General features: G+C 43.8%; 1 protein-coding gene across 1 annotated transcript in view; it reads left to right on the forward strand.

Annotated features, from left to right (window-relative positions):
• PGGHG (protein-glucosylgalactosylhydroxylysine glucosidase) overlaps positions 1-27256 on the forward strand; it is a 328346-nt gene that overhangs the window by 159981 nt on the left and 141109 nt on the right. The window contains exon 7 of the mRNA XM_086957811.1: positions 19312-19423. Coding sequence (XP_086813937.1) covers positions 19312-19423 — 112 coding nt within the window. The remainder of the gene's footprint in view (positions 1-19311; positions 19424-27256) is intronic.

Here is a 27256-nt window from a genome sequence, read left to right on the forward strand (position 1 = left end):
CACAAGCATTGGCAAAGGCTTGGGTTTAATGTGTCGCTGCATACAGCGTTAGCAAATTAGAGCGAGACTCCCACACTGGAGTAAACAAGCAGGAGCAGACAGAGAGGTCTTTAGTTGTAAAATAGTCCCTTGGAAATTCCTTGCAAGCACTGGAGTAGAGGTGTAAGGATACACCCAAACAGCTAATGCCTTTTAGTAAGAGATGAATACTCCACTTGGCAGAGCAAAAAACGTGATTGACATAGTCTCAAGTCAATGGCTGTAAGAGCCTAGTCAAAGGAAGCCAGTGGTTGAACGGGGCAAACCTAAAACCAACTTTATCTACATTGTAAGTAGGCTTTCCTGTTTTCAGTTTCTATTTTTGGTAAATTCTGATTGTTTTTCCAGTTTTTTCAATACCTTAAAAAACTGTGGTTATCAGTGGTTACGCATTTTCACGCCATTAAAAACAACAGAAACTGTGTTTTTCAGGTGTTTATGAAATTTTAATTTCATTTTAACTATTGACTGCCTTCTGCCCTGATAGTGCATGTTTATAGATAGCGTATGCACAGGAGATATGAGGTTCAAATACATTTTTACTGCACCAGAATCGGCTACAAAGTCAATAGCATTCTTCATTATCCCCGAAGATTGTAAAGATGCTTTCAGCATACCATCTAGCCAATGACAAGGTTCTCTTTTAGGGAAGCACTTCAGCTCAGGTATTGGTTTTGACAGGCCATCATACAACTTTTTCATATACATAGCTGAATTCCTGCAACTAAAAAAAACAATATCACTCCAATCTTTATTGGACTTGGTAGGAACTTATTGCAGAGCATTCCAAGTGACACTGCGTTCCATGTTTACCAAAAGAATGGCGTCATGTTTTCACCACTATCTCAGATGCTTGGCCACAACATTCTTTTCACATATACCTGTCACTACATCTTGCATTGAATGTTTAAAGCCTTGGGTGTTTGGCAATTCACTTAAAGTTAATATTGACTCACTAGGAAAGGGGGCTGATGTATTAAAAGACTTCACCCATTCTCTGTGTGTGGGTAAATGTGATGGTACATATTAGGAAAGATTCTTATGAAACCAGCCATTTTATCTATCAGTGAAATCAAATGTAGCCAAAATATCAAATATGATTTTGATATTTCCCGATTCTCTATAGTTTTTAAAGTAACTAAATAAGACCTAAAACATGCATCTTTAGACCAAAGACCACAAAACTGAAAAAAGCAGAAGGAAGAAGAGACAATGTTTTAGTAACATCACTAAACATTCTTCATCTCAAAATGTAGCACAATTTTGTTCAGAGGTGAGTGAACAGAATCTGGCAGGAATGTGCAATGAGCCGAAATCTGTGACGGCACAGCAGGACTGGTATCGACATTAGTATTGCCCTCAAATCATGCATGTGCTTGGGCATTATTTAGGGCTCGCCTGGCTTGCCCCTTGCACCCCCTGGCACTGCTATTGCAATCCCTGGTCTTGAAGGTGGTAGGATTAGTGCCAATAACACAGGAGCAGCTCCCTCTTTTGGTTGTTGAGGCTCCACTCTCCTTGTTTACTACCCATGTTTTCATTATACTAATGATGAAAAACAGACTATTATCCATTATCAGTGTTATAAAAATCAGAGCACCAGAAATTAGAACTAGACTTTTGTTGGCAGCTAATTTATGTAGAAAAATACTTTTAAATGTATGTTGTGTGCATGTTTTCTGGTGAAAAGTTGGATGTGTGAGAGAGGCCCAGATTTACTGCCTTAATGCAGTGCCATGCGTCAAAGGAGTAAAAATGTGCCATATTTATTTAAATATGGTGTATTTTTTCTCTCCCGTCTGCAGTGGCGTATTTTTAGCTGCCGTGCACTAAGGCACACGCACTTGCACCGTAGTGCAGAGGTGTGTTGGTTCTCTAATGCATAGGTTTAATATTGGAAGGAGACCTTTCCATTACAAAACCATGCTTTAATACTTTTTGTACTTTGTGTGTGTGTTACATTCCTGCACACGTGCAAAGTAGGAAAAATAAGAAGAAATAAAAACTTTTCTCCTGTATACGCCTGTCTTGAAGAGGGTTTCCGTTTTGGTGCACATGCCTGAAAATGAATGTTAGTAGATGGGGATTTACAACAAATCCCATCAATCAGTGTTTGCATGGGAATACCCCATGTACCACCCATGGGACGCACCCTTGACTCAAAGTAGAACAAAGTAGCACATAGCATAACATTGCTTTACTTTGGGATACTTTCCAAAGCAAATTGTTTCTTGCGCTGGATAATAAATGCCATTCCAACACTCTGTACCAGCTTTGGTCACAAAAGTGACTCAAATCTGGTGCAAATCTGGGCGAGAGTGTGTATGTGTGTGCGTACATGTCTGTACTTGTGAGCTTGGGTGAGAGTGTAGTTAGAATCAATGAATAACCAGCAATTAGTGAGAATGAGTAACAGTGATCTGCTATATGAGTGCTATGTGAGTAAATGACAAAGTGTAGTGAGAAAGACTATTTGTGAATGTAAGTGAGTTTGAATGAATGAGTCACACTGAGAATAAATGAGGGTGGGTGGAAATGAAGGAATGAAGTTATGAGGCAGAACATTGAGCGTTAGTGATTTGAAAAGTATGAGCCAGTCAGAGTACAAGATAATAATGGTAATATTCTGACACTAGTATATATTTCATGTTTTTTTGGCATAAGGCATGGCATATGAGGGATACCCATGACACATAGAGGCATGCATATATTTTGGGGAAAATATGGGGTTCAACTCCTTAGGAGCATCAGGCTTCATTGGCAGCACACCATGGAAGGACTTGACTATTTAATCAGATCCCTTTCAGAGTGTGCTACCTTTCAGCAAATTTATGAGAAAGTTGTGATTTAAATGCACCGTTATGATAATATTTTTTTTCTAAATGTTTTTAGGGAAGAGCCCACTTGAGCCCTCTTAGAAGAAGTCTGGCTCAGTCACTTCACTCATTTGGTTTAAATATGGGCAAGTATTCCTCTCCACCACTTTCAAATATCATGACAGCACCCTACTATAGGTGATATCTAAAAATACATTTGTCAGTGTTGTGTTGTTATCGACCCTGCCAAATACCATGAATCAGGTGTTTGAGTAACGTATTTTAGTGCGGTGGCCCGCATCACCTCACTGAAATGCAAAATCAGGCTGCTCTAAAAATAAAGAGGCTGCTCTAAAAATAAAGAAAAACCTTCTTCTGTGACGGCGAGGTTATCTCTAGTGTTAAGGTTTTCACCTACTTGGGTGTAATCTTTGAGCAAAGGGGTACTTGGTCACCGCAGTTAACATCTAAAGCAAACGCGGTGAGAAGTTCAGCCTCTGCAATTCTGGGGTTCGCAAAAAGATTAGGGGGAAAACCCATAGAGGCTATCTTGGCCATTTACAAAGCCAAGACTGCCGCTATTGCTAGATATGGGGCTGCAATTTGGGGTTATGTAAAATCTGACCGCATCCAAATAGAGGAAATAAATTCCTACGGTCATCGCTGGGCCTACCTCAGTCAGCTGCAACTTATTCCTTACACCTTGAGCTAGGTCTTGGTTACATTCTAGACACAATAAATCTAGCTCCGCTCCTGATGTGGATCAAGCTCTGGCTAAACCCGAACCTTAGCCTTAACCACAAGATCATAAAAGACTGTCTTAAATTAGACCAAAGGAGGGATATTCAGTGGCTGTCCTATGTAGAGTTCTTGGCTATGAAGCTAGGACGCCCTGAGATCTTTGACAGTCCAGAATCCCTGTGTAAAGCAGATCTAGTGTGGGTGAAGACTAACTTTATTAGGCTCTGTGTTGCCGAGCGTGAAATGGTCAAGCTATGCAAACCCCCCGTGAGGGTGCATGTAATGATAACTACATCCCTTGAGCTGGCTCCTTATTTGTCAGTGGTTACAAATTTCGTCCATAGATGGCTACTGACTAAGTTCCGTTACAATCAAATTTATATGGTCCTTTGGGACGAGAAAGATTGGTGTAGGCTTGAGGAGTCGTCCCCATGCAAATGTGATGGTCTTTCCACCCAGGACAATGCGCATTTCTTGTTTTTTTGCTCCTTTTATTGTGAACCTCGGATTCGATATTTAAAACCAATATTGAAGGAGATGAGATTTACGCAGTACAGGCCCGCATTGTTATATTTACAGATGTTGGATTCTCCTGTAATTATGTATTGTACCGCTAGTTTCCTGGCTGCATCTGTAAGAAGTAAGAGACTAAGATTAAGATCGGATTTTTATTGTTGAAAGTTAATCAATTTCTGTTCTATGTATTGGATCAATGTACTGTTGGGCTCAAACAGAAATGAAATTGTGTAATTACCCTTTTAAACTGTGTTTTTACTCTTGCCATGTTTAATACTGTATTAATTGATTTAAAAAATGTTTTAATTGTTTTAAAAATGTCTAGAATACTTTTATGATTTTAACTAATCGAATAAAGTGGTTTTGACTGACTGACTGGCAAAATTACGCATTATAGCCACTCTCAGCTGTCAAGCTGGAAATCTGTAGTGAGTACTGCTCCAGGCCGGCTTGAGGGCTATTACTTTACTGTGCTACTAAGTAACACAACACATTACACCACCCAGGGGCGTAACAAGTTGCATTGTTTCTCTTCAGTCAGAGTGCTCCAGGCCCGGAAAAAGGATGAGGGTGGGGGCCCCAGAGACAGCATTCCCCACGGGGCACAGCCTCTGAGACTGGAGAGGACAAGGATGGGGTGGGGGCCCCAGAGACAGCATTCTCGAGGGCAATGCTCTTAAGAGAAGGGACGAGGCAGCAAAATGGTGTCCTCGGGTAAGCACTCTTGTTAGAATGCACACTAATTTGTGAGAGAGAGTGGGAGTGAGTGGAGAAAGAGAGTGGAGAGATAGAGTGGAGAGAGAGAGAGAGAGAGAGAGAGAGAGAGAGAGAGGAGTGGAGAGAGAGAGAGAGAGAGAGAGAGATAGATAGAGAGGAGGGAGAGAGGGAGAGAGAGTGGAGAGAGAGTGGAGAGAGAGATAGAGAAAGTGGAGAGAGAGAGAGAGAGAGTGGAGATAGAAAGTGGAGAGACAGAGTGGAGGGAGAGAGTGGAGGGAGAGAGTGGAGAGTGTGGAGAGAGAGAGTGGAGGTAGACAGTGAAGAGAGAGTGGAGAGAGAGGAGAGATAATGACGGGAGGAGGTGGAGAGAGAGAGAGAGTGGAGAGAGAGAGAGAGAGAGTGGAGAGTGGAGGGAGAGAGTGGAGAGATTTGAGAGTGAGTGAGAGAGAGTGGAGAGAGAGTATAGAGAGAGTAGAGAGAGAGTGTGGAGAGAGACAGTGGAGAGAGACAGTGGAGAGCGAGAGAGGGAGTAGAGAGAGTGGAGAGACAGTGTAGAGAGACAGTGGAGAGAGAGACAGTGGAGAGAGAGAGAGTGGGGAGAGAGAGAGTGGAGAGAGAGTGGAGAGCGAGAGAGAGAGTATAGAGGGAGAGTGGGGAGAGACAGTGGAGAGAGAGAGAGAGAGTGGAGAGAGAGATAGAGAGACAGTGGAGACAGAGAGAGAGAGAGAGAGAGAGAGTGGAGAGAGAGTGGAGAGAGAGAAAGTGGAGAGCGAGAGAGTGGAGAGAGACAGTGGAGAGAGAGACAGTGGAGAGAGAGAGAGAATGAGAGAGAGAGAGTGCAGAGAGAGAGAGTGGAGAGAGAGTGGAGAGGGGGAGTGGAGAGAGATAGAGTGCAGCGAGAGAGAGTGGAGGGAGAGTGGAGAGAGAGTGGAGAAAGAGAGAGTAGAGAGAGTGAGAGAGAGTGGAGAGAGTGGGAGAGAGTAGAGAGAGAGAGTGGAAAGAGAGAGAGTGGAGAGAGAGAGAGTGGAGGGAGACAGTGGAGGGAGACAGTGGTGTGGAGAGAGAGTGAGTGGAGAGAGAGAGTAAAGAGAGAGTGGAGGGCTTAGGTTCTGTGAAATCCGATCTTGTCCCGTGAGGTTATGGTTCCGTCACGATTTTGGTGATGTCGTACTGTATTTAGTGAGTTCGTCTAATATGGAGTGAATTTGTCACGTTAACTAGCGAGTTCATTACGTATTCAGAGACTTTGTCTCGAATATGGGTTCCATTTTGTTCGTGCCTCCATTATGTATTGCCATCATGTTAGGCCGATGAATGTGGTCGAACGAATGAAGCGACCTTGCCTTCACGTATTGGTACCATTAACTAGGTCCTTTCTTGACTTTAAGGTGAATTGTAAGGACCTGACTCCTTCACCTGAAACTGACCTTGCTAAGCCAATTTCCTTGGTTTGATCGTTGTCTGTAATTGCCAATCAATGTTCAGGACATCGTTAACTTTTAGTTTCCTTACACATGCTTTATCTTGCTCGCTATCTGTCATTGTTTCCTTTTCTATGCTCCTTTATTACATGCATTGTGCTTTTAATTATGGGTTTGTCCGGCTTGTGGAGATTGGATTTGGGACATTCCTAATAATTAACTTTGGGTTGGGTTATTGCAAAATGGGCTTTTCGTCATGGGATACTTTGTTTGAGAATGTACCTTATTGGTCAGAATTTTGCGCAATGGGTGTGTGTTTAGAATGTGAATATTGTGTATAAAAGGAGATGTATTGCTTTACAAAATTGAGCAGCCTCCTGAGAATATACCATGCTGTACTTCTAGGATCACTGTTACTAGCTGCAGCTAATAAATTTGGTCTTTGACGCCACCCAGAAGTATTTCGTGTCTCTGTATACCAAGACAGGTGAATCCGAAGACTTTGGGCGTGCCCCTGGCGCCGCTGGGTTTAAAAAGCCCGGTTCTTCAGTTGGCGTCCAACGTGGGGCAACTTCAGCGGTACCGGTCCAAGCCCGAAGATTGTGAGGAGCTTCGTGAGGAAATTCTGGAGGAGGGCCCCCACTTCATCGACCCCTGCATGTCGAATGTGGACTGAAGGTTTTTGCTGCGAGGCTTCCCCTTTCCGACGGCTACGAAGGACTGCTGCCCTGACTGTCGCCCTATCTTGGACCCTTTTGTGATGATTTGTAAGGCGAGACGTTAGACGGTCTTCTGGTGGCGTGACAGACATTTTGGTTAAGTATAAGTGGGTCGCTCCCACGACTTTGTTTTGTTTCTTGGGTTTCTTTGATTTGGTTTTTTCAAATACCAAAGCCGAGGGTCTCGTATATTTGCGAGTATATCATGTCTGATAACCTCTTGAAGTTTGAAGCTAGATTAGTGAGCTATAAGATGCCTAGCCTTAGCAAATTTAGGAAATGGTTTTGTTGTAGTTGTAACAGGATTCCCGATTGGAGGACTCATGTTCGATACCCCCGGTTGGAACTCCGACTTATGAGCTCTATTCAAAGCATGGTGTGGGTCCCATTACGTTTAATGAAGTATGGATCCGCTATACGAAGAAAGATGGTGTCTTACAATGGCCCCAACATGGTACTTTCGAATTAGATGTTTAAGACAATCTAGAAGTTGCGCTATTTAAGAAGAAAGCCCGGCCGCCTATGTTTGACTCTTTCCGCCTCTGGCGTAAGGAAGCCAAACAGCGAGAAATTAAGCAAGCTAAGAGAGATAGGAAAGAAAAGAATATATCAATAATGCAAGCTGCTAGGCAGTTTAAAGAAGACGAAGAAGATCGTGCGATTGAGGTGTCAGATAGACAACATTGCATGGCCATTGACAAATGTTACCCGGCTTTGCACCTCTTCTTCCGAAAGTGACTAATGACCCTGAAAAGGATCCTTTGATGTCGCATTTGTTGAGATTACCACCCCCTTATGTGCAGAGTGCTACGGCACCTCCGCAACCCCCAATTGTTCAACCCCCTGCTGTTGTTCAGTCACCCGTTCCTTCACAGTTGGTTCTTTCTCCTCTGGCGCAGCCTCCTCTAGGGCCGCCAGCTTTGCCAACAGTTCTGCCTCAAACTCCTTTGCCTTCTTCTCCTTTGCCTTCGACTTCCTTTTCTACTGATCCTACGTCTCTGTCGCCTCAAAACACTTTGTCTCCTGTCCTCATGTCGACTTCTTCTCCTTCTGCTCGACAACGAATGACTGAGACTGTCACTAGCCTTTTGTCTCCTCTCTTTGGGTCACTGAATATGACCCCTGTTTCTTTACGGAAACAAACGCGTAGTCAGCTCCCTAGTTCCGAGGAGCGGACAGTGTTAGATCTCCTTTCTCGTAGATGGGTTTTGAATACCTCCAAGTATAATCTACGAACAGTTATGGATGTCTTCCTACAGTGGGAGGCACCAACACAAAGGTATTTTTTTGATGTTATGTGTACTTTCCTCCGTGAAGAATGGGAAGATAATGAATTGGGTCCAATTCCATTAGAACTACTTAATGTTCAGTCTGACTTTGCTAAAGGGACGATAGTGGGTCCCGATGTTGAGAAAGCGGTAGAGACGCTTCTTGCATTTAGGTGTAGACTTCCTTCTCAGTTGTTGTTTGAACCTGACCCTTCTGTTAGGAGAAAAGTGAAGCAGTACCCGATGAGAGAGGTTCCCCCTGTATGGAGAGAGGAAGTCGTGACTAATCTTAATCAGGGTATTCAGGCAGTACCGGCTCATTTTCAGCGAGTATGGGTACATGTTCCTTGGAAGAGAGCAGAGGTCCTGGCTCTTAAGCACACTTTGCCTGACCCCCTTAAAAATCCTGCTGGTTATTATAAGGAGTTGTCCCAGACAGTTGATGCATGTAATATGAATTTAGCGGATATAGATATGTTGTTGGGTAATGTAGTCCCTCAACCTTTTTGGGCGAAGATCCATCACGAGGATCATGCGGTGGAGTTAGGAGACACATGGGTTAATATTGTTGCTGCAGATGGTCAGCAGGTAGGAGGGGCCAAACCTGAGCCTTTAGTTGCAAATCTACCCAGTAGGATTATTAATTTAATGAAAACCTTGATGCCTCCTATGCGAGTGAATTGGGACAAGTTAGCAGCATGCAAACAAAAGAAAGACGAGAGTGTGTCTGATTTCTTCACCAGGCTTGAAGAAGCATTCATTGATTATAGTGGTCAGGATATGAGTACAGAAGGTGGTCAAAGGTTGTTCGTGGATAAGTTTGTCTTTAATTTGCTTCCTGAGCTTTCCAATAAGTTAAAGGACTCTGAGAGTTCATGGGCTGTTTCTTCTTCGGCCCAGATATTGGCTACTGCACAATACTATGAGAATAGAGATAAAGATGAGAAAGATAAAATAGAGAAGAAGAGAAAAGAATTGAAGACGAAGGTTCTTCTACAGCAGGCGTATCCGCCTCGCCCTAATCAGCATCAGTTCCAGCAACCTTCCCAGTTCCAGCAACCCCCACAGTTTCAGAGATTGTTGCAGAAACCTGAGTCTTTTTCTCAGCGACTCCTGCTATGCCCTAATCAATGTGCTTATTGTAGAGAGGAAGGTCACTTTAAGAATAGTTGCCCGATTCTGTTACAGCGTGCGAATGGTGTGTCAGGTTTGAGAGGTCGTGGTGTCCGGCAAGTACCTAGGGGTAGGGGACGTGGTGCGTTTCCTCAGAATGAACGTTTCTTTCCCCCTCAGAATTCTATGAATTGTTTTGATCAACAGAATGTTCCGTCTTATCATTCTGCTCAATATTACACTGATGATTATTATGTTGAAAGTAAGAGGGCTGATTTTAATGATAGCTAGGACAGCCATGGACAAAGGGAGGGAGTAGTGTCAGTTCCAGTAGACCAGAGTGGATCTTTTGTTGAAGTAACTACATCAGGTGTGGCAGAACCTTTTCTTTTGAATATTGGTGCAGCAAAGAGTTCTATCAAGCACTCTAAACTCCCTGGCGCACCTTTGTCTGGCTTGACGAATGTTTCGGTAGGATTTTCTGGCGCCCCAGTTCGTAACCCGGTTTCTTGTCCGTTGCCTCTTTCTGTTGGGCCTTGTGAATTGGAAGCACCCCTTATTCTAACGACAAGTTGTGGTGAGAATCTGTTGGGTTTGGATTTGTTGAAAAGATTGCATGCGACATTATATTGTTCTCCTTCTGGAGTACATCTTACGTTGGGTAAGAAAGTGATTTCTCCGATGTATTTGTCTAAGGATCGGCTTCCACTGGAATTGCGTTCTCTTCCTGATACTCTTTGGGCTACAGGTCCTAATGATGTTGGCCTTTTGCAGATTCCACCCTACATTGTTACCCTCAAGTTGAATGCTAAGCTACCTCGCATTCTCCAATACCGGATTTCTAGTGATGGCGAAAGAGCTCTTTTGGCGATTATCTATGATTTGGTTGAGAAAGGTGTGATTGAAGAAACGAGAGGTAATGTGTATAATAGTCCTGTCCTGCCTGTTCTAAAGCGTACTGACTCTTCCCAGCCACCTGTGTATCGGTTTGTGATTGACCTTCGAGAGGTCAATAAGATTGTTGTCCTGCAGTATTCGGTTGTCCCGGATGTTACTGCTTTATTGACTATGATCCCTGACTCAGCTGCTTGGTTTTCTGTTATCGATCTGAAGAATGCTTTCTTTAGTATTCCAATTGCCGAAGAAAGTAGGGATATTTTTGCTTCTTTTTAGGAGGCCGAAGTTTCCGGTTTAAGCGCGCTCCTCAAGGTTATTGTGAAAGTCCATCCATCTATAGTCAGGCTTTGAAAACTCAACTTGATACTTTTGTCTTGCCTTCTGGTGCGACTCTTATTCAGTATGTGGATGATTTTTTGGTCGCTGCTGATGATTAAGAGATTTGTAAAGAAGTTACACTTTCTTTGTTAATGCACTTGTCTGACCTTCATCATAAAGTGTCACCTTCGAAATTGCAGTATTGCCGCCAAGAAGTGACCTACTTAGGTCATCTCTTGTCGAAGGAGGGAAGACGATTGACCCCAGAGCGTATACAAGCGATTGCTCAAATGACTGTACCATGCACACAGAGAGAAGTGCTCGCTTTCTTGGGTATCACCTCATATTGTAGACAGTGGATTCCGAATTTCTCTTTGCTAGCGAAACCTTTGTTGGCACTTACTCTTAAGGATACACCAAATCCTCTTCCTTGGTCTGACGAATGTCAGAGAAGTTTTTCTGAATTGCGTGATGCATTGTGTTCTGCTCCAGTGTTGGGTACTCCTGACTACAGTAAGCCTTTTACACTTTATGTACACGAGAGAGAAGGTTGTGCGTTGTCAGTGTTGACACAACAGTTTGAAGACAAGCAGCGCCCATGTGCGTATTTTTCAGCTACTTTATATCCGGTAGCTAAGGCGTTGCCTAGTTGTTGAGAGCTACAGCAGCAGCGGCTGTTTCTATCCGACAGTCTGCTGGTCTGGTTTTGGATAATACATTGATTCTGATGGTCCCACATGCAGTGGATAACCTATTGAATAAAACGAAGACTCAACATCTTACTAGTGCACGTTTGTCAAGTTATGAGTTGACGCTTTTGGCTAGTCATGTGCACATAAAGCAGTGCAACACATTGAATCCAGCTACGTTGTTGCCGATTTCTGTAGAGACAGATGTTCATGAACAGCATGATTGTTTTCTCCGGACAGAGGAGGAAACCAAGGGTAGAGTTGATCTGAAAGATACTCCTCTTTCGAATCCAGATGCCTTATGGGTAGATGGCTCATGCTTTAAGCTTCCGAATGGCGATACGACTGCAGCGTATGTGGTTACGACTTTGCACACGATTGTTGAAACTGCACGTATTCCACAGAATTCAGCTCAAGCAGCAGAGTTGATTGGACTGACGAGAGCGTGTATGTTGTCGAAAGGAAAGAGAGTGAATGTGTATACTGATAGTCAATATGCATTTGCTGTGGCTCATAGTTTTGGGCGTTTGTGGAGAGAGAGAGGATTTCTTACTTCCCATGGTACGAAGATTCAGCATGGACAATTAGTGAATGAACTTCTTGAGTCACTTACTTTGCCCACACAAGTTACGATTGTGAAATGCAGTGCACATAGAAAGGTTACAGATGATGTTGGTCGTGGCAATGCGTTTGCAGATGAAGTAGCGAGAGAAACTGCAAAAGATGTGACGAGTCGTATGTATGTTGCAGGCCCTGCTAGATGGGTTCCGGAAGGAGGAATGTGTGAAGACACAATAGAAAGTGTGAAATCGATTCAGGCAGAAGCTACTGAGGAAGAATTGAGTGAGTGGAGAGAGACTACGGGAATGTTGGATTCGACTGGCTGTTGGGTTGAGTTGTCAGAACACCAGCGATGGTTGTTGCCTGATGCGTATGTGCTTCCAGTGGTTATGATGGCACATGGATTGGCTCACATTAGTTCAAAAGGGATATATAAGCTGTTGGCTCCAGTATGGCAGAATGCTGGAATTCCTAAATGTGCTGAGAATTTGGTTAAAAACTTTTTGTGCTTGATGCATAATCATGGCAAGGGAACCTTAACTGCAGCAGGTAATTTTGCTCCTCCAACGTATCCGTTCGAGGTGCTACAGTTGGACTTTATTCATATGGAGGGATGTAACAACCTGAAGTACGTCCTTGTGGTTGTTTGTGCCTTTTCAAGACGGATAGGTGCCTACCCCCCCCAAGGATAATACTGCTTTATCTACAGCCAAGGTGTTGCTGAATGAGTTTTTCCCTAGATTTGGATTGCCGAGGATAGTATAGAGTGATAACAGAAGTGAATTTGTGGGTCAGATTATGAAGAAAGTGTGTGCAGGTTTGGGAATCAGGCAGAAATTCCAAGCTGCAATTCACCCCCACTCAGCTGGTTTGGTTGAATGCTACAATGGCACTCTTAAGCTTAAATTGGCCAAGATACAAGCGAGTTCTGGCCTTGCATGGCAGGACGCTTTGCCACTGGCACTTTTGTCCACAAGAACGACAGTACATTCACGTGTTGGACTTAGCGCATACGAGATTGTTTTTGGTTGCCCGGCAAATGTTTTGGGGTGTGCCGAGGCCAAATAAATACAGTGATATTGAGTACTCTATGTTGGTTGATTACTTACATGACTTGACTGCTAAATTGCGTGTTCTTCACCAACAGGTACATGATACTTTACCCTCAGCCTCTGTGGATGCAGGTCACTCGATTAAACCCGGTGGCTGGGCATTGGTGAAGAATTTCCAAAAGACGAAGAATCTCATATCAAGTCCTGCTAGCGACTCGGACTGCTGTCAAGGTTTTTGGCAAGAAGTACTGGGTGCATGGCACCCACTGCAAGAAGGTTTCCTTACCCTTGCCATACGATCAGGGGTTAAGGATGGTGTTGCCGATTCTGAAACTGAAAGGACTTTGGAATTTGTGCCCTTTAGTGTTGCGCATTTGAAATGGACTCAGTCGGAACTTGCGGATGACGAAGTTTTACAAGAAGCTGTGCCGCCGCATTTGAGACTTGATACTTTGCACCCAGAGACACTTTTTCAGGATCAAACTGTGTCTGGTAAAGAGTGCTACAATCTACGAACTAAAAAGGACAAATTGGAATCTTTTTTTGTGTATTACACTCTTTCAGACAAGAGATCTTTTTTTTGTCTTTTACTTTTTCGAACCACCATCCGGATTCAGCTGCAGGGTCACGGTATAAGTTCTTAAGGGGTGACCCGCGTATTGACAAAAGGTCTGCGGTTCTAGGGACGTCAAGGCGCCTGGACGCACACTTAAGTGAAGAAGAAAAATTGCCGTGAGCAGCACGTTAGAGGATGGAGTCTTTTGTAACTGAGAGAGTTGTTGAGAGAATAGATTTCAAGATAAGATTTTGCACACTGATCCGTAACAAATGTTTTATTATATTGAGTTCTTTTGTGTTTTTAAGTATCACATTGGCTTGTGTGGGTTGGATTGTTTATGCTACACCACTGATATCTGCACCCACCACCCAACCTATGCTTTCCTCTACTACTGTTTCTTTGCACCAATTCTATACGTTGCCTGAAGATGAACTGACAAGGAGGTCAGAATTTGTTAATAATTCGTTTATACAGCTGTTGCATCAGCATCAGTTAGTAGTAAATACTACAAATTGTTGGGTTTGTGGTCTTATGCCTCATACGACAGATAGAGGTATGCCATATCTGGTTTTGCCTTTTTCTTTTAATGGGTCTGTATGGGCTTTTCAGACTATGTTCATCTACACAAATGAGGTATATCCTTTGCGTTCCGTGAAAGACAATCCGAGCAACAGTGCCTTGATAAAGGGAATTGTGGATATGATCCGAGATATTGATGCATATAATGCTATCCCTAAGGATGAGGCGCAGGCTTATGTCGGTTGGAACGTGACGGGATATAGTGCTAGTTTGACAGAGAAAGAGAGACGAAAAAGGTCTCTCCCGATTTGGATTGTACCCCATTGAGGCCACTTTTGTTTGCAAGGTAATGGTCGAAATCCGAGAGCTCAGCTAGGTAAGAGTGTGTGTGCTCAAATCTATGTCTATTCATCTCAGACTTCTCCTCCGTTTGTACCAGCTAAAGGCACATATTTTGTTTGTCACAACAGAGCCTACACATGGTTGCCACCTGATTTTTCAGGAACATGTTATGTGGCATTTTTGCTTCCCCCAACGTATACTACTACTTCGTATTATCATAGAACGAGATATGGTAGAGGTGTCTTCGATCAGGAAGATACTGCAGCACAAGAAGTAGGAGACTTTTTCAAGGGTTTCCTACCGTTTTGGGGTCCTATCGCCAATAGCAGGAATATACGACAACTTACGAGAGTGGTTGAGGCCACTATAAATGAAACTGCAGGAGCCCTTAGTAATGTTACAGCTAAGCTTCAAGCGGATCGTCCTATGACGTTGCAGAATGGTATGGTTTTAGACGTCATACTTGCAGATCGAGGAGGGGTATGTAAATTGATCCAATCCAGTTGCTGTGTTTACATACCAGATAATGCCCCTACAGTGTACTAAGCCATCTCTAGATTGCATAAGGTTTCTGAATCTATTCATGTAGATGAAGGAGACTGGTCATTGACTGGATGGTTTTGGGGACTACTGTCCAAATGGGGATGGAAGATTCTGATGTTCCTTGGTATGGTTTTATCCAGTGTGGTCCCGCCATTTGTAGTCTTTGTGCTACCATGTGTGTGCGGAGACCTGTCTCGAGAGAAGTAGAAAGTAACAGGATGATGCTCCAACGACATCTTGATGTTCTGATGAATATTGATATAGACCTGGATTCAGATTAACGTGAGTTTGGGCTATTGCCTACGTAATGGCAAAAGGAGGGTCTGAGGCTCTGTGAAATCCGATCTTGTCCCGTGAGGTTATGGTTCCGTCACGATTTTGGTGATGTTGTACCGTATTTAGTGAGTTCGGCTAATATGGAGTGAATTTGTCATGTTAAGTAGCGAGTTCATTACGTATTCAGAGACTTTGTCTCGAATATGGGATCCATTTTGTCCGTGCCTCCATTTTGTATTGCCATCACGTTAGGCCGATAAATGTGGTCGAACGAATGAAGCGACCTGTCCTTCACGTATTGGTACACATTAACTAGGTCCTTTCTTGACTTTAAGGTGAATTGTAAGGACCTGACTCCTTCACCTGAAACTGACCTTGCTAAGGCAATTTCCTTGGTTTGATCGTTGTCTGAGATTGCCAATCAATGTTCAGGACATCGTTAACTTTTAGTTTCCTTACACATGCTTTATCTTGCTCGCTATCTGTCATTGTTTCCTTTTCTATGCTCCTTTATTACATGCATTATGCTTTCAATTATGGGTTTGTCCGGCTTGTGGAGATTGGATTTGGGACATTCCTAATAATTAACTTTGGGTTGGGTTATTGCAAACTGAGCTTTTCGTCATGTGATACTTTGTTTGAGAATGTACCTTATTGGCCAGAATTTTGCGCAATGGGTGTGTGTTTAGAATGTGAATATTGTGTATAAAAGGAGATGTCTTGCTTTACAAAATTAAGCAGTCTCCTGAGAATATACCATGCTGTACTTCTAGGATCACTGTTACTAGCTGCAGCTAATAAATTGGTCTTTGACGCCACCCAGAAGTATTTTGTGTCTCTGTATACCAAGACAGGTGAATCCGAAGACTTTGGGCGTGCCCCTGGTGCCACTGGGTTTAAAAAGCCTGGTTCTTAAGAGACTGACTGACTTAGAGAAGCTGACTGACTGACAGAGAGAGAAAGACTGACTGACTGAGGTAGAGAGAGAATGACTGACTGGAAGAGAGAGACTGACTGACTGAGAGAGAGAGAGACTACGAGAGAGAGAGACTGAGAGACTGACTGGCTGAGAGAGAGACTGACAGAGAGAGAGAGAGACTCACAGAGAGAGCGAGACTCACAGAGAGAGAGACTGACTGACAGAGAGAGAGAGACTAAGAGAGACTGGTTAACTGTGAGAGAGGGAGATAACTGACTGAGAGCGGCTGACAGAGGGAGAGAGAGAGACTGTCTGGAAGACTGACACACTGAGAGAGAGACTGATAGAGAGAGATAGCGACTGGCAGGGAGAGAGACTGACAGAGAGACTGACCGAGAGAGATATTGACAGAGAGAGGGAATGACCGAGAGAGAGACTGACAGAGAGAGAGACTGGCTGACTGACTGAGAGAGACTGACTGACTGAGAGAGAGAGAGACTGACTGAGAGAGAGAGACTGAGAGAGAGAGAGACTGAGACACTGACAAAGAGAGAAAGACTGATCGACAGCTAGAGAGACTTACTTAGAGAGAGACTGACTGAGAGAGAGACTAAGAGAGAGAGAGTGACTGAGACTCTCACAGAGAGACTGGCTGAGAGAGAGACTGACTAACAGAGAGAGAGACTGACCGAGAGAGAGAGAGACTGACTGACAGAGCGAGAGAGAGACTGAAAAACTGAGAGAGAGAATGTCTGAGAGACTGACTGACAGAAAGAGACTGACTGACAGAAAGAGAGAGACTGACTGAGAGAGAGACTGACTGACTGAGAGAGACTGACTGACTGAGAGAGGCTGACTGACTTAGAGAGACTGACTGACCGAGAGAGAGAGAGACTGAAAAACTGAGAGAGAGACTGACTGAGAGAGCGACTGACTGACTGACAGAGAGAGACTGACAGAAAGAGATAGAGAGACTGACAGAGAGAGAGAGAGAGACTGACAGACTGACTGACTCAGACAGACTGACTGAGAGAGACTGAATGACAGAGAGAGACTGAATGACATAGAGAGATAGACTGACTGACTGAGCGAGAGAGAGAGAGAGAGACTGTGATGGAATTGGGGTCAAAGTGTATGAAGCTATGCAATACCTCTTAAGATTGCTATTGTCTACTAATATAAATGTATTATCAAAATTTGCTCTTTGTAGTTACAGCTGTTTTTGAAATACTGCATTGTCGCATTGTCTAATGTTTTAAAACGGAAACAAGAAGGAGCAGTGGATGCACTTTTGTCAAAACTGAAAGATGAGTGGGCCCGATGTTGTGTATCATGACAGGAGTCTGCATCAGGAAACCCACCTAAAATTGGGCAAACTTCCCCGGCCTACTGATGGCAGGGACCCTGTAATGAATGGACAACCACCTATGATAGCCTGCCGGCAGACTAAGCCCAACCTTTAACTCCACCATCTAGTGTTACTTATAACAGCTGTATTGGTAACAGTGGTGTAACAATAGCCCCGCATCCCCTGCAGTATGGCGGGTTGCTGGTCTGAGAGCTCTAGACTGGCAAAGAGAATGGGGGGAGGGGCCCTCCATGTGGTTTTCAAGGGGGGGCCCTCAAGTTTCATTACGCCACTGACACCACGCGGCATAAGTCTGACATCACTGGGAGTCGCACATTGTTAGTGTCCAATGGCTACTCTGGGGACTATGTGTGAGTCTCAGTGAGTTTGTCAAACTTACTTTATAGGCAATTGTCATTTCGTCCTGCCACGGCACCCATTTCAATTAGTAATTGGCAATATGGATCCGGCAACCGGGTAAGACGCGTCCCGACCCCCACTAGCGCAGGCGCTGCCATGAACCTGCTCGGCTGGCCACCAATCGGGATCGTGACGCTTTCTCCACAGCTTCCTTGTGGTCCTTAAGACGGGGCTGCTGTTGAGTTTGCGAATTACTGCCCACCCAGCTTGTCCCACAAGTCTGCAGCCCAAACAAAGATGACCAAGAGTAAGTAGTACCCTCGCTGTCATGATCATTTTGGATAAGTTTGCTTGACCGACAGGTAGAAAATTGTGGGAACACGCTCTTTTTCAATTATTGGTGGGTGCATGGCGCACACAGCCCCTATTGTGATTGTCCATGTTGCTTTGTAGCCAGCGGCATTTGGTAACTAGAAGTTTCAGTCCCCAATGTAAACCACGGCCGCCCTGGCCGCCGGAGTGGTTCAGCAGCCCACAGCACCAGTGTCACCAGAAGCAGTTGTGTGACAGAATATGCGGCGGCGGCGTTGGTTGCCGTGGGACTGGCTTCATTTGTAGCAGACCGGCAGGGCCTGTCTGTTGCCACGTTGGTGGCTCGTCTTGTAGAAGTGTAAGTCATGATCTCATACTGTTGCACTGACTTGCTGAAAATTAGCTTTTGCTGGCGCATTACCCTTGCTAAAATTGGTGCAATTTCTGATAGATATGTTTCTCTCGCCTTCTTTACTTGAGTTTTGCTCACGAGAAAGTGTCACTCATAGTCATTGAAATGTCACTCCTAACTACACTGACATTATGAAAATGTCACACATAGCAATCGGAAACCTTGGCAGGTATGTGCTATTTGTTATATTAATAATTCAGCTATTATGTAACTGCAATGTTAATTCTTATGGTGTCATCAGAGCTCATATCACTTTCCGGGAAAAGTCTGGCATCATATGTCAGATTATGCCACTTCCTGTAATGTCATTAAGGTCAAAGGGTGCGTGAGGTAACTTCCGCTGGCTTTTTGTTAAATCAGCGCCATGTTTATATCCTAAAAATACTGTGATGTGCTTTGAATTTTAAATACTGGTTGAGCTATCTGAATCTTATCAATTTGGATTTCGTATTATTGACCAAATCCTTCCCACTCCTTTTGCTAACCGAAATCATGTGCCAAAATGAACATATCTCCACTCAGTCACATATGGTGCCCTAACCTGTTCTGTGTGTGTGCCATTGCTCAGATCAGAACAGCTGTACTGAACTCTATTGGTATTGAAACGAACTTGCATCCATATATTTTCAGCTTGTACTATAATGTTGGGTTCACAAATGCCAAATAAAGGCCTTTCGTGAGCGGTCAGAAATAATAATGGTGAATGTGTGCTTTTTACTACAATAAGGTTTTGTTTTCTCTGTTTTTTACTCGCAGTAAAACTATGATTCTTTGGTGCTACAATTTGCTGATGGTTTCTGTCTTTCTTTAAACTACCTTTCTGCTCATTTATCTCTTATTTGTGCGGTGTGCAGGACTTGGATTTCTTCAGCAAAGATGGCGGCTGGGACGTGGTGAACGCCATTGCTGTGTACTGGTGCAGCAGGGTTCAGTGGAATGAAGAGGAGCAATGTTATCACATTAAAGGTAATTTTGGCCACTTTTTTCTGGAGTTAACACTGAAGCCTTGTGCGTGTCGTTCCTAAATTTGCAACATACGAGTGTGTTGTTCCAAAATGTGCAACGTACGAATCCAGTGGAGTGCTATATTTGTGCATGTACTTTATTCCAAATCTTCCCCCTTGATAACGCCAGATTCTTATCTTATCTTTTATTTTATCTTACCATTCCTAAGAATCCTCGGCCAACTAGATCTTTTTATCTGCTAGGAAGTATAGAGGACAGAACCCAATGTCCTTAGCACAAAATAACATGCACTAATCAATATAAACTCAGAAAGGACCACTGACTCTAAATTACCAGTTAGAAATGTTATTACAAAGACAAAAAAAAAACTGTACATACAAGCACTTCATTACAAGGTTGAAAAAATACATGGGCACTATTACAAAAAGCATTCTATGTACCAGTCTGATTCAATGTAACTTAAAAGGATCAATAGCTCTAGAAAAATTAAGCAAGCATCAACTGTTCTAATATCTAAGTCATTCTTCATCAGTTACATAAATGAAAGATGACAAGTTAGTTCTGTCCCTACTCTAGCACAGGGGTGACATCCCTACTTAGTATTTCCCAACCCAGATCGAGAGAAAAGGTGTCCTCTCGTGAAGACTTTCTAAGAAGTACACTCACGTTGCACGAGACAATGGTCAATCTAAGTCTCTCCCTCTTAAGAATTGATCCCTCTCTTCTCTTTCTAACCATTCTCTGCTCCTGTCTGCTCTTTTCTGCCGCTCCTCCCTCGGGGTACTGTCCCTAATACAAAATCAACAATCAATAGAACACACCCCCTGAACACCTCCTTTAGCTGAACACCTCTGGAGGTAATTTTCCAGAAGCTTGCACTCCGTCCAATAACGGTTGATACAACCTTGGGTCCCAGGCTTCTCCAGCGAGCTTCCAATTATCAGCATTCCACAATACTATGTTTCGGGTCTCCTCCATACCTAACTCCTAAAACAAAGAGCATCAGTATAACTAACGAAGACGATGTCCTTGCAAATGCAATAGAGAGCATGTGAATTGAAATAACCTTGCGTATACATGAAGTCTGCTGACTGTCTTCAACTGAGAGCTCTCCCAGGGAAACACATTTCAGGCCTACATAATTCAGCTAACATAAGAAATAACTAGGCCTCTCATAACAAAACGTGAACATCCATTAAGGCCTGTACACATCAAAGATTACGCATGTTAAACATTGCATTGATAAGCTTTGCATTTCTTCACGTTAAGGCACATTTAAACATCTCTACCCGTGCATACTCTATAATTCACGTTTAAATCTAATGCGCTTTCATTACATGTAAGTTAATACACTAGGCACTCTGCAACAAGCGATTACATTTATATGCCATTTACTAATTTCAACTAACACAAACTAATTCCCTAACATTACATTCGCATTGTTCTTTATCATATTCACTTTCTATTGATTTGCTGTTAATACAACCCAATAACATATGTGGATGCAGACTATCGGTGATTATGATGCACCCCTACACTTTTCAGAACATCTTAGCGCTCTATCACCCTTCGCCTCTCCTCCTGGAAAAATATAATTACAGGGATGCAGAGTTCTTGGCCTCCCAGTTAACTGTACTGCATCGTTAATCAACTCTTTTTGGCATTTTACACATGAAATATGGGAACAAAAAGCAACTTGGAACAAGCATTTGTAATGCAATAGGTCTTATATTTGCTAGAGTTAGAGCTATTGTAAATTACATGTGTGTGTTGTATTTGAAATGTTAGTTGTGGAATTTTGTGGGGTGGAATTGTGTGTTGTGTAGTGTATTTGTGTAGTGGAATTATATTGCATGGTGAATAAATAAGGGGGTGAGCTGCAGATACTATAAAGAAAGGAATAATAAGAGGGATATGTATTTTGTGCAGGAAGTGGTAATTGAACTTGAGAAAGAGAAGCAGAAGCAGTGTGTGAGAAAGAAATAAAAAAATAAGGGTAGCGCAGACCACAGGCGCATAAAGAGGGAGCTTTTGTGTTTGCATAAGGTACCCTAAGAAGCGGAGGAGAGTATTGGTTTGAGGGATGGAAACCTTGAAAAGGTAAGGGAAAGAAACTGTGTTTGATTACGTGAAGTTATCCACATCAGAGAGGCTGGAAGAGTGTGTGAGAGAGCAAGAGAGATGGGTGTGAGAGAGATAGAGGGATGAGTGGAAGGGGCACCTAGAAGGGGGAGGAGAGAGGTGGACCAGTGTACAGCCTGAGGAGGTACAGGAAGGTAGTATGTGTGAGTAGGCAGTATAGAGAGGAGAGGTCGTTTGAGAAGGGATGAGAGGGGGTAGTGGTTTCGCGAGATGAGAGGCCATAGTGGTTGTGTGACAGGCAGATGAGAGGGTCAGTGGGTGTTTGGGAGGGATGACGGTTGGTAGAAGTGTAAGGGAGAGATGTGTTGAGTTGAAATTGTTTGTTGTGGAATTGTGTGGGGTTTAATTGTGTGAAAAGTAATTAAATGGTATTGAGTATTTTGGAGTTATATAGGGTGTGAATGTGTGTTATGAACTTAAATATGTGTTTTTTTAAAACACAATTTTATTGAGTTTTCAAATAGCATAATAAATGTGGTATATTGTCAAAGCAATTGGGCGCTAAGAATTAAAAGGTAGCCAACATGAATGTACGTATTATTCCCAAAGTGTAAATGATAATGTGGACATCCGTATCCAAGAACACATATCAAGACATTGACACATTACCTAAGGAGCAAACAATGAGACCATACATGCCAATAATATAGCAAAGTATCAGAGTCCTAGCAGGCCCATTGGTATCTAATAAGCTAAACTTTATAAGCTTAATATAAAAACGAAAAACTACCCCCTCACCCACCAGTTCCTGGTCCACTAACTTATAGTGTGAGGTGCATAAAGCTTGTATCTACACAGTAAATAACAGATCGTTACACAGCATACATATATATAATTCTCCAGGTCCTCCGAGAGATAAGGGGGATCGCTATTATCAGGAAGCAAGTAGTTCAACTCTTGGGGATGTGGAAGGTGGGGTTGGGCCGGAACCGCTCTGCGATATTGGAGGCGTTATCATATCAATGGCTTTAAATGTTTCAAGCATATAGTTCCAATCTGTAGAGATAGGGATCTTACGTATCCTCTAAATTCCTCCTGTCTGATAATAGTACTCTCTGCGGTGCCCCAGCCGACCATTTCTGTCTGCCATAGGAGAGGTGTAGCGGGAAGCAGATTTTCACTACATTGTGTTGGCACGCTTTGCTATAAGCCCAGCCAAGTCAGCAAATCTATATTGGACTTTCTGCCACTGGGAACGTTTATGCAGTCCAAGCAGTCAGCTTTCCCCAGCTGGCCAAACTGTCGATCCAGAGACTTCCTACACTCTGTATCCAACAGTGTGCCAGAATATGCGCAAACGCGGGCACTCCCACAGCATGTGGAGTAGGTCTGCATCTTCTTCCTGACACCAAGGTCAGGTGCGTTGTACATCAGGAAATATACAATTAAGGCGATGTGGTATGAGGTATGCCCTATTTACGATCATATACTGTATGTATTTAAATTTAGCATTGCGTGACACTTTCTTAGGAAATTCTAAAACTGTGCACCATTCCTTGCCTGTCATTTCTCTTTCCAGCTCTAGTGACCATTTACCACGGAGTGGCAGTAACCGTATCCCTGAGTGAGCTCGAATACCTCTATATAGCCAGCGAGTGAGTTGTGTTGCGTATAATAGTTCATGCTTAGGGGGTTTAATCCTGTCAGGGGACCACCAGTGTTTGATGCAGTGAGAGATAGCTGCATGTAAAAGAAAAAGTGTTGGGGGCACCACCTGAGTACAAACAAAGTTATTGTGATCTACTAGTGTGCCCTCAGTGAATAATGCTCCAATGATTGATACACCTTCCTCAGCCCACAAGGATAAAAGCCCTCTTCGAGATTAAACCAGTTGTAGTAGGTATCCCCAGCAAGGGAATGTTGAGGGAGTATCGGGGGCCCTTTTGGAGTATTGGAGTGCCTTCTTCCAATACAATAATGCTGTTATAAGCAGGGGGTTGTAGGTGGAACACTAGTTTGTGGTAGGAGTAAATTATGAAGGAGACCCCGGTCAAGAAGCTGAGACGTGTAGTCTATCTCCTGAATGTGCCGTCCTGCTAGCCAATAAGATAACCACTGCAGTTGGCTGGCCATGCAATAAACTCGGAAATCTGGGGCTCCAAGTCCTCCCTCCTCAGGTTGTAGCTGTAACTTGGCAAGGCTGATCCTCCTATGCCCTTTGCCCCATATGAGTTCTAGCAGGAGCGTGTCTAGTGTACGAAAACTTTGGGTCGGGATAGTGATTGGCAGGTTAGTGAAGAAATATAGGAGACAGGAAAGCAGCACTATTTTAGAAATGGAAATTCTACCCATCACCAACACGGGAAGCGAGGTCCAAAAGGAGACCTGGCTTTGGAGGAATGTAATAGCCTTCAGCAAATTGCCATCTATAAGGGCCTGGGAGGATTTATATATCTGTATACCTAGAGTCTTAAAGGTGACTGGGGCGATACTCAATAATAAGTAACCAAAACGCACATCCTCCTGGGTAACCTGATATCGCATGTAGAAAGCATAGGATTTGGTTTCGTTAACAGCCAGTCCCGATATTTGTTCAACTTGTTGAAATATGGCTGGGACAGGTTCCAGGCTAGTAGTAAGATCGTTTAGATATAAAATAATGTCATCTGCATACGCGGACACTAAGTGTGTGGTGTTATGGAATACAATCCCCTGGTCCATGGCCACACTGTGAAGTTTAATCAGGAGGGGTTCTAATGCTAAAACAAACCGCAACGGCGACAAGGGATATCCTTGTCGTGTACCCCTGGTTATAGGATACGCCGAAGAGATATGAGAGCCAATCCTGGCCCTTGCTGTAGGAGCGGGATACAATAGTTCAACCCATTGCAAGTAACCTTTGGGATACCAAACTTTGCCATGGAGGACAACATGTAATTCCAATCCAGGGTATCAAACGCTTGGCGCATTTCAAGAGAAATGCACCCAATTGTACAAGAAAGGTCTGCCGGAGTTTCCATTATATAGTGGAGTTGTCTGATATTTTAGGACGTATTGCGCCCCGGTATAAAACCGCATTGGTCAGTGTGGATAAACTTTTGGAGGTAGGGAAGGAGGAGCCTGGCCAGGATTTTGCTGAGTATTTTGTACTCAGTGGAGAGCAATGAGAGGGAGGGATACCCTGATATATTGCGTGAGTCTCTATTTGGTATGGAGAGAGAGGTAACCTGTGCTTGCATGGTCGTCAAGGGAAGAGTGTGTTTTTCCAGTGCTGTTTTGTAAAGGCTCTCTAGGCTCGGGTGTGTTGTGCCACATATGCCACGTGGAACTCCGCAGGTAATCCATCCAGACCGGGAATTTTGTTTCTGGGAAGGTCTTTAATGGCTGCCTTAATGTCAAGTTGAGTAATAGGGGCTTCCAAATCTGATTGATCATCTGCAGATAAAGTGGGGAATGTGAGGTCCCCCAAGAGGACCTCTACGTGATCGGGGGAAGCAGCCGCTGGGGCACCATACGAGTTGCTTTAGTATCTACAGAACGTCATGTTGATGTCTGCTTGAGTAGAGACAACAGTACCATCCGGAAGGGAGATTTCAGTTATCGGGACCGGGGAGGGACCGTCCCATATAAGACGAGCCAATAGCAACCCTGATTTATCTGCATCTTTAGGACTATGCTGTGTGTATGCGCTATAGTCGATTAGGCAAAGTCGCTCAAGAAGTTCTGTGTGTTTAATTCTGGCTTCTTGGAGCTGTACCTGCTGAGAGTGATTAGTAATAGGTGCGGTCTCCAAGTTGTGAAGAGAGTTCTCTACTGCGGATAAGCTCTTGTGTGTTTCCTGCCCGGCCCCATTGTAGCCCCTATTGCTGTGCCTCTGATCACTGATTTAAATGCATCCCATTCAATCAAGCGGGAGGAGGCAGAATTGTTGTTTTCTGAGAAATAATTCGTAATGGCCATTCCTAATGTGTCTCTAAAAACCTGGTCCTCAAGAGATCGTGGCCAGAGACGCCAAGTTGGGACTGGGGTGGGAACCCTCCCCCATCCCAGAAGAATTTCAAGTGGATTATGGTCAGACAGGGTCTTCCCAAGGTAGGTAGACTCAACAATCTGGGACATCAGGGGCAAAGAACAAAATATTCTGTCTATCCTGGTGTGTAATTGGTGTGGGGGGAGTAGAATGAACTTCCCTGCTATTGGGATGCAGTGTACGCCATGCGTCCTGCAGTGTCCAACCCACCGCCCAAACTTGTAGGAAGTCTGCGTTTTTGGTGGTTGTAGCACCTCGGAGCGGGGGTGGGAGCGATCCAAGCTGACATCCAAGACAGAATTAAAGTCTGCCAACAACCCAGGGGCACCCTACCCAATCTATTAGTGATATGTTTAAGGTACTGAGAAAATTATTCTGCTCATAATTGGGGGCATAGACGCTACAGATAACTAATAGGGCCCCACCTAGCTTACCCATAACGCCCTGCTGTGTCTATCCATTGTTCAGTCAGCACAAACCCTGTTCCGAAACCAAATAAGTGAGTCCCTTGCAAAGGCTGAGTAAGCAGTATTAAAAATCTATCCCTTCCATTTTTTGCGCAGTTTACGGACTTCCGAATCCGTTAGGTGTGTCTCCTGAATGAGAGCTATTTGGACTTTCGCCTATTTAGCTGGGCAAGAATCCTGTGTCGTTTGTGGACTGATCCCATGCCCCGCACATTCCATGTCAGTATTTTATATTTACCCAACCCCGCCATATCAGATCAATCATTACAGAAAATTGCCGAGAATATATGAGCAGAATACAAAATGGAGGTAAGAACAGCTGGACCAGGAACCTATTAACTTCCCATGAACCATAATACCCAATACTAGGGCCAACAAACAAACTACTTTGGTCCAAACCTATATTACAACGTACTAATTCCAAACGGTTATACATTGCAGAATCTGCTGTGGTGGTAGTGCCTAGGCAGATCTAGTAGGAACCCGCATTCACGGAGCTACACATGTGCCGGGACCCATGTCAAATTATATTGATCAGATACCTGGGGAGAAATAGGAGGGTTAAACGATGCATACAGTGAAATTATTCCCTCCAGGAGTTCCAGATATAGCCTTAATTATGAGTGGGTCAAATAGTCAAACCGCAGCATCAGCCAAAGAGGTCCTTCACGAACTGCTGTGTAATCGTCAGGAAGAGGGGATCATTGCTCTCAGAGTCCGATAGCAAAGTGTTATCATCTGAATGTTCCAGGAATGCAGCTTGCACAGGGTCCTGTAGAGAGGCGGCCACCATCAGTGCTGATTCCTGCCCCAACAGGGCCTGTCCTGGCGTTGGTTTGGTGGAGGAGAGAGTTTGCGGAGCCCTGCCGCGATGGTAGCCAGGTCTGTTCATCTATGATTGAGCATGTCTTAACTGTTGATCAATTTTGGCCAGAGTCTGTGCAGGTAGAGTAGCCTTACTCCAGGCATTTGCTGTCTCAGGTTCTTCAAAAACGTAATATTCCTGATTGTGGATAATGTTTAGCCATGCAGGAAATAACAGGGCATACTTTAGACCAAGGGCTTGAAGTTTCCGTTTGAGTGGCTGATAGGAGGCTCTATGTTGCTGCACCTGCACCGTATAGTCCGGATAAAGAGAAATCCGGGTGTTCTCATATCGTCCGCAGATAGTCGCGATCCCTAAAGTTGAGAATACGAGCTATAAGTGGTCTGGACTGTCTACCAGCCATTGGTCTGCCTGTAGGGATGCGATGA

The sequence above is a fragment of the Lissotriton vulgaris genome, chromosome 2_1 (genome assembly GCF_964263255.1).
Source record: "Lissotriton vulgaris chromosome 2_1, aLisVul1.2, whole genome shotgun sequence".
Lineage (NCBI taxonomy): Eukaryota > Metazoa > Chordata > Amphibia > Caudata > Salamandridae > Lissotriton > Lissotriton vulgaris.